The sequence below is a fragment of the Phalacrocorax carbo genome, chromosome 2 (genome assembly GCF_963921805.1).
Source record: "Phalacrocorax carbo chromosome 2, bPhaCar2.1, whole genome shotgun sequence".
NCBI lineage: Eukaryota > Metazoa > Chordata > Aves > Suliformes > Phalacrocoracidae > Phalacrocorax > Phalacrocorax carbo.
In genome coordinates, this window is record NC_087514.1 from 1,209,134 (window position 1) to 1,217,047 (window position 7,914).

The 7,914-nt window shown below is 56.6% G+C and overlaps 2 protein-coding genes across 2 annotated transcripts; both read right to left on the reverse strand.

The window, feature by feature from the left end:
* Nucleotides 1-426: 426 nt before the first annotated feature.
* Nucleotides 427-735, reverse strand: LOC135312221 (feather keratin 1-like). Its single transcript, XM_064445360.1, has one exon. The coding sequence runs from the start codon at nt 733-735 to the stop codon at nt 427-429; it is 309 nt and encodes a 102-aa protein (XP_064301430.1).
* Nucleotides 736-6,144: 5,409 nt separating this feature from the next.
* LOC135312222 (feather keratin 1-like) lies at nt 6,145-6,453 on the reverse strand. Its single transcript, XM_064445361.1, has one exon. It carries the CDS (start codon nt 6,451-6,453, stop codon nt 6,145-6,147), a length of 309 nt encoding a protein of 102 aa, XP_064301431.1.
* Between the last annotated feature and the right edge of the window lie 1,461 nt (nt 6,454-7,914).

Sequence of the window (7,914 nt, forward strand, 5' to 3'; positions counted from 1 at the left end):
GGAGACCTCACAGGCTGGGATGCAGGAGAACTTTATTGATGGAAAAATGAGTGAAGAGGCAGGAGCACCGAGTGGAAGGGAAGCAGTCTGAAGTGCGGGTAGTGTAACCGTCAGCTGAGGTGCTGTGTGTGAGAGGCAGTTTGCCAGAGAAGCAAGATTTTCGAAGCCCATATTAGGAGCAGCACTCCAGAGGTTCCCGGTGGTCCTTAGCTTGTGAGCAAGTGGTTGCATCGGTGAGTACTGGAGATAGCAGAAGGGGTGATGCAAAGAGGGAAGTGGGAGAAGAGGAGGAGGTGCGTGGGCCGCGTGCCCAGGCAGGCTGGGTTGGCCCATTGCCTGCTTCCTTGCTTGCTGCCTTGAAAGGAGGAGCCGTGGAGGGCAGGTCCACGTGTCAGCAAGAGCCTGGAGGTACCACGTGGAGGGCCCTTAGCAGGGGTAGCAGCCCCTTATGCCACCGTAGCAGCCCAGGCCTCCAAAGCCGTAGCCATAGCCAAATCCGCCGGAGGAGACGGGCACTCCCTGGGAGCCGAGGATGTTGCCCACGGCAGCCGATGAGGAGGATCCGACGGCGGTGTTCTGTGGGAAGGAGCTGAGGATGGGTCCTGGCAGGGTGACCAGCACGGCGGGAGGCTGGATGACGACGCGGGAGTCCTCGCACTGCCTGACACAGGGCTCGTTGCAGCTGTTAGCCAGCGGGGTGGGTCCGCAGGGGCGGCAGAGGTCGTAGCAGGCCATGTGTGTGGTGTGGAGGGTCCCTGGAAGAGAGGGTGTTGAGAAAGCGTAAGGGCGTGGGGGTGCGAGGGTCAATGTTGCAGGGGGCGAGGGAGCGTGGAGGTGTGTTGTGTGTCTGTGGGGAGCGTGGGTGTGGGGAGGCATCAGGGCTGCTGAGGCTGGGGGCAGAGAGTGCTGCAAGAGCCGGACGAAGTGGGTCAGGAGAAGGAGGGGAAGGGGGTTCAGACTCACCTTGTTGACGATGGAGGAGAAGGTGTGAGGAGCGTGTGTGAGGGAGAGAGGTGCTGGGCCGGCTTTTATGCTGGTCCCTGAGGGGCGGGACAGCCTTTGCGCATGACGGTGTTTTGCAGCAAGTGGCTGTTACATGCCAGAGGCTGGGAGGTCATGAGGTGGGGTGTGGATTCCTTCCCGCAACACTCTCTTTTCCTTTCCTGTCCTCCTGAGGACGTGTCCTCTTGACCCTGGCGGCAGCTTTATAAGTGAGAGTTAGGTATTTGGTAGGAGTCGAATGGAAGGTGCGTGTCAGGGCATTTGACAGACATGACCAAAAGATCATAGAGTTGTGGTATTGTCAGTGAGGTCATGCCATGGCACTCGGGTGGTGAAGTTTGTTGGCATGTTGTGAAGAGGGCTCCCCATTTCTTTGAAAGCCTGGGTGTCTGGTCGGGTTTTTGAGGTGTGCCGGGTGTTAAGTGTTGCCCTTTCATTGCATTTGCTCCGTGCCGGCCTTGCTGCCAGGTGACTAAGGTGTGTTTAGGCCTGGCGTTTCCCTTTTTGTGTGCTCTGTGTGTGCCTTGGTGCCCCACTTGCTTATGAGGTTGTGATGTGTGAATTGTCTTTATATTGCAAGGTTTTGGCAGTCTCCTGGGGTCTGCAGGCAGATGTCCCTCTGCAGCCCATGGAGATTAACGGTGGAGCACATATGCACCTGCAGCCCCCGAGGGCCTCCTACCGGAGCAGGTGGATGCCCAATGGAGTCTGTGACCCCGTGGGAATGCCGTGCTGGAGCAGGCTCCTAGCTGGACCTGTGGCCCCGTGCAGAGAGGAGCCCACGCTGGAGCAGGTTTACTGGCAAAGCTTGTGACCCTGTGGGAAACCCACGCTGGAGCCCTCTCTTCCTGGGGGATGGCACCCTGTCAAAGGCACCTATGATTGTGGCATTGTGAAGAACTTGACACTGTGGGAAGGATCCACGTTGGAGAAGTTCATGGAGGACTGTCTCCATGAGAGGGACCCTGTGCTGGAGAAAGGGAAGCATGTGAGGTGTCCTCCCACTGAGGTAGTAGGAGCAGCAGAACCACCGTGTGATGAACTGACCACAACCCCCATTGCCCATCCCCCTGCGCTGCTCGGGGGAAGAGGTGGAGTAAATTAGGAGTAAAGTGAACCTTGGAAGAAGGGAGGGGTGGGGAAGGTGTTTTAGGTTTTGTTTATATTTGTCATTACTCTACTCTGACTTTTAGCAAAAAACTACATTAATTTCCCCAAGGCACGTCTGTTTTGCCCGTGATGGTAATTGCTGAGTGATCGCTCCCTGTCCTTGTGTTGAGTCAGGAGCCTTTTGTCGTCTTCAGTCCAGTTGAGGAAAGGGAGTGACAGAGCGTCTTGGTAGTCATCTGGTGTCCAGCCCCGGACATCCCCGCACTGAGGCCCATCTTCAGAGCTGAGCAGGGTGACAGGCTTGTTTGTGGGGCCGGTGCTCGGTGCCCCATGCTGTGCCTCAGGGTCCCCACAGTGAGGAGGATGGTGAGCGCAGTGCAGAGGGGTGGTGACTTGGGGTCCCCTGTAGAGGTGGTGCATGGCCCCTGAGGCAGGGAGGATGGTGGCCTGGAGACCACGTGCACTGTGGGACCCTGCAGCGCAGAGGGGATGGTGGCGTGGGGATGCCCTGCAAGGGATCATCTGGGGACCCCATAGCAAGGTGAGGCCATGGGCTAGGGGCTCCCATGTAGGCGGAATGGGGACCGTGCAGCCAGGCGGAGAGTGCAGCCCTAGTCCAGCATTGGCTCAGCTGAGGACCCCACAGCAAGGTGACCTGGGCACCTTGGTTGTCCAGGGTCCTGGCGCCAACTGGGGATGGGGACAAGAACACTGTGTGGGTGGTCCTGGCTCCACTTTGTGAGAGAAGATGTTGTGCCAAGGACTGGAGGTGGTTGGGCTGGGGACAACAGCAAGGGGGATCATGAAAGGGGACCCCGCCCACGTGTCCCTGGCACCCTGCAGCATGTGCAAGAAGGGCAGGGTGCCTTCTTCATGTACATATTGATGACAATGTTTTAGTTATTAGATCATGGCATTTTCCCTCCACCTGTCCCCTCCAAGTGCCCCAGCTGCTTTTGCCTGAGGCCTTTGGTTCGGTTGTCAGCAGCATTTCTAGTCATTCAGCCTCTCATTCAGCCCCCGCCCCTCCCAGCAGCGGTTCTGGGGGCCGTTTGGTGAAGATGTTTGATTTCTTGTGCCCGACGTGTTGATTTTGGGGTCCTGACAGGAGCCTTCTGGAAACTTCCAGGATCTGCTGCAGCAGCTGGCGCCTGTCAGCCACCGCCCGATTGGCAGGCTGTTCGGCACCCCCGGTGGGCATGTTGTTAGCTGCGTCCTGATTGGCTGATGGCTGAGGGTGCTGAGGGAGCAGCTGGCTGTGGTGAGGGAAGGCTGCAGCGCGGGCGCCTGGCTGGTGAGCTCTGGGAGAGCTGGTGAGTCCCGTGGGAGGCCCAAGTATAGTGGGAGGGGCAGGCAGGCAGGGGAGGCTGGTGAGCGACTGCCTTCGGGGTCTTACTTTGGGGTGAGTGGCGAGGGGTGAGGCCATTTCTCTGCGCAGTGTTTGTGGGGCCAGAGTGGGATTAGACGCAGTGGAGGGCAAATGGGAGGCGTGCATGCTGCGCCAGGCTGTGTACCTGAGAACCTCGTGGGGATGCTTGCATGGCAAAGGGTTGAGGAAGCAGAATAGGCTGCCTAGCCTGGACTAGAAGAGTCCACTTGGAAGAGTCCACTTGGAAGGGACCTAGAGTGATCCTCTAGCCCAACTGCCTGACCACTTCAGGGCTGACCAAAAGTTAAAGCATGTTATTAAGGGCATTGTCCAAATGCCTCTTAAGCACTGACAGACTTGCGGCATCGACCACCTCTCTAGGAAGCCTGTCTGAGTGTTTGACCACCCTCCCAGGAATGTTTGCTAATGTCAATTCCGAAAGTCCCCTGATATGGCTTTGAAGCATTCCCATCAGTCCTCTCACTGGGTGCCAGGGAGAAGAGCTCAGCACTTCCCCGTGCCCCTCTCCTCCTCAGGAAGCTGTAGAGAGCAATGGGGTCGCCCCCCAGCCTCAAGTTCTCCAAACAGAACCTCTGATGGAGGATGCGGGGACCTACTGGCCAGCCACCTGACCTCAGTACCGGGGAAGATTATGGAGCAGTTCATCCTGAGTGCGCTCACCAGGCATGTGCAGGACAACCAGGGATCAGGCCCAGCCAGCATGGCTTCATGGAAGCAGCCTCTTGCTGGCCCTACCTGATCTCTTTCTTGACCAGGTGACCCGCCCAGTGGATGAGGGAGAGGCTGTGGATGTTATCTACCTGCACTTTGTTGAGGCCTTTGACCCTGTCTCCCACAGCATCCTCCTAGAGCAGCTGGAGGCTCATGGCTTAGACAGGTGGTCTCTTCACTGGGTAAAAATGTGTCTGGATGGCCGAGCCCAGAGAGTTGTGGTGAATGGAACTGAATCCAGTTGGCATCCAGTCACGAGCAGGGTTCCCCAGGGCTCTGTGTTGGGGCCAGTCTTGTTTAATATCTTTATCAATGATTTGGTTGAGAGGATTGCGTATGCCCTCAATGAGTTTGCAGACGACACCAAGTTGGGTGGGAGTGTTGATCTGTTTGAGGGTGGGAAGGCTCTGCAGAGGATTCTGGACAGGCTGGATCACTGCGCCGAGGCCAACTGTATGAGCTTAACAAGGCCAAGTGCTGGGTCCTACACTTGGGTCACAAGAGCCGTATGAAACGCTCCAGGCTTGGGGAAGAGTGTCTGGAAAGCTGCGTGTCGGAGAAGGCCCTGGGGGTGCTGGCTGACAGCCGTCTGAGCATGAGCCAGCAGTGCCCGGGTGGCCAAGAAGGACAACATAATCTGGGCTTGTATGAGGAATAGTGTGTCCCGCAGGAGCAGGGCAGGGATGGTGCCCCTGTGCTGGGCCCTGGTGAGGTCCCACCTCGAATGCTGGGCTCAGGTTTGGGCTCTGTGGGACAAGAAGGACCTTGAGGGGCTGGAGAGTGTCCAGAGAAGGGCAATGGAGCTAGGGAAGGGTCTGGAGAACAAGTGTGATGGGAAGGGGGTATTAGGAAAAATGTATTACTGAAAGAGTGGTCAGGCATTGGAAGAGGCTGCCCAGAGAGGTGGTGGAGTCACCATCGCTGGAGGTGTTTAAAAAAAGTGTAGGCGTGGCACTTCAGGGCATGGTTTAGGAGGCCTGGGGGTGTTGGGTTGACAGTTGGAACTGGTGATCTTAGAGGTCTTTTCCAACCTTAATGATTCTATTCTAGAATTCCTTGAAGGGTTGCACACAAGAGGCTTGTGATGAGTGGCAGGACAAGGGGCCCACGGCACAAGTGGAATTCCATGGGCAAAGAAGGCAAGCCTTGTTCAGTGTGAGGGTGGTGAAAGAGTGGAAGAGGTGCTGGAGTCTCCATCCTTGGAGATAGTGGACACGTGAGTGGCCATGGTCCTGGACGACCTGCTCCAGCCAGCCCTTCTTGTAAAGTGCTTACTTATGTTCCAGCAGCCCCCAGGTGCCAGTCTGTGCTGTTGCTGGTTGTGGTGTTCGTAGGAGAGGCCTTGTGGCCCTTTCTCACTCACGGTGATGACCTGTACAGACTTATCTTTGTGCCAGCTGGCACAATTCCTAGGACAGGTGTTGTGACCCTTCTCCACCCACCCCAAAGGCAACTTGAGGCCTGGTTTTGTGCTGGGTCAAGTTGGAGGAGCCTTGGGTGAAGAAGAAGGGAAGAGGAGGCATCTCAGGCTGGGATGAGGAAAACTTTATTGTTGGGAAAAAAGAGAGTGAAAAGGCAGGAACGCCAAGTGGAAGGGAAGCGGTCTGAGATGCAAGTAGATCGGCCATCAGCCGTAGTGCCGTGTGTGAGAGACATTTTGCCAGAGAAGCAAGATTTTCGAGTCCTGCACACAACGGAGGTCCCTGGTGGACCTGGCTTGTGAGCAAGTGGTTGCATCGCTGAGTACAGGGGATAGCAGAAGGGGCGATGCAAGGAAGGAAGTTGGAGAAGAGGTGGAGGTTCATGGGCCGTGTGTCCAGGCAGGCTGGGTTGGCCCCTTCCCTGCTTCCTTGCTTGGTGCCTTGAGAGGAAGAGCCGTGGAGGGCAGGTCCACGTGTCAGCAAGAGCCTGGAGGTGCCACGTGGGGGCCCTTAGCAGGGGTAGCAGCCCCTTATGCCACCGTAGCAGCCCAGGCCTCCAAAGCCGTAGCCGTAGCCAAATCCGCCAGAGGAGACGGGCACTCCCTGGGAGCCGAGGATGTTGCCCACGGCAGCCGAAGAGGAGGATCCGACGGCGGTGTTCTGTGGGAAGGAGCTGAGGATGGGTCCTGGCAGGGTGACCAGCACGGCGGGAGGCTGGATGACGACGCGGGAGTCCTCGCACTGCCTGACACAGGGCTCGTTGCAGCTGTTAGCCAGCGGGGTGGGTCCGCAGGGGCGGCAGAGGTCGTAGCAGGCCATGTGTGGTGTGGAGGGTCCCTGGAAGAGAGGGTGTTGAGAAAGCGTAGGGGCGTGGGGGTGCGAGTGGTGTGGTGGTGTGAGGTGGGGGTGCAACAGCAGGAGGACAAGGGAGCGTGGAAGCGTGTTGTTTGTCTGTGGGGAGCGTGGGGGTGAGGAGGCGTCAGGGCTGCTGAGTCTGGGGGCAGAGCGTGCTGGAAGAGCCGGATGAGGTGGGTCAGGAGAAGGAGGGGAAGGGTGTTCAGACTCACCTTGTTGACGATGGAGGAGAAGGTGTGAGGAGCGTGTGTGAGGGAGAGAGGTGCTGGGCCGGCTTTTATGCTGGTCCCTGAGGGGCGGGACAGCCTTTGCGCATGACGGTGTTTTGCAGCAAGTGGCTGTTACATGCCAGAGGCTGGGAGGTCATGAGGTGTGGTGTGGATTCCTTCCCGCAACGCTCCCTTTTGCTTTCCTGTCGTCCTCCTGAGGACGTGTCCTCTTGACCCTGGCGGCAGCTTTTAAGCGAGAGTTAGTATTTGGTAGGAGTTGAATGGAAGGTGCTTGTCATCGCATTTGGAAGACATGACCAAAGCGTGGCGGCGGTTGGGTGTCATCAGTGAGGTCAAGTGATGGGATTTGTGTGATGTGGTTTGTGGGTGCGTTGTGAAGATGGGGCACCATTTCCTCACCGCCGTGGAAGGCTGGTCTGTTCTTTGAGGTGTGCCAGGCATGAGGCGCTGCCCCTTCCATGGCACTTGGTCCCTGCTGGCTATGATACCATGTCGCTAAGGCAGTCTTTAGGCGTGGCCTTACCCGTTGGGTTTGCTCTGTGAGTGTCTTGGTGGCCCTTCTTCTTGTGAGGTTGTAGCCACGTGGATTGCATTTTATCATGGTTTTAGCTGGGATCGAGTTAATATTCCTCACTGCAAGTCGTGTAGTGCGGTTCTTTGGGCTTACTATAAGAACAGCGTTGATAAGACACTGATGTTTTAGTTGTTGCTAGGTAGTGCTTTTTCTAGTCAAGGACTTTTCTAGCCTCTCGTGCTCTGCTGGGTGCCCAAGAAGCCACGAGGGGAGGGGGCATTGCCAGGATAGCTGATCCAAAGTGACCAAAGGAATATTCCATCTCATATGACATCATGCCCAGTCTGACTGGGGAAGATGGCCAGTTGCAGCTACAATCTCAGCTTGTGGACCTGCGGTGACGTTTGGTGGGTGGTATGCTTTGCATTACTTGGTCTTTGTTTTTTTCCCCCATCCTCCCAAGGTTTCACCTCTCTCTTTCTCTCTTGTTACCTTCCTTTGAATGATATTCTTTTATTACTATTACCATTACTGTTTTATTACAATTGTTAAACTGTTCTTATCTGAACCCATGGGATTTCTTACTGTGTCTCTTCCAATTGTCTCCCTTCCCAGACGTGACGGGGGGGAGTGAGTGAGCGGCTGTGTGGTGACCAGTTGCTGACTGGGGCTAAACCATGA

Excerpts from the sequence above, each read along its gene's own strand:
- LOC135312221 (XM_064445360.1), bottom strand. The coding sequence starts at position 735 with ATGGCCTGCTACGACCTCTGCCGCCCCTGCGGACCCACCCCGCTGGCT.
- LOC135312222 (XM_064445361.1), bottom strand. The coding sequence starts at position 6,453 with ATGGCCTGCTACGACCTCTGCCGCCCCTGCGGACCCACCCCGCTGGCT.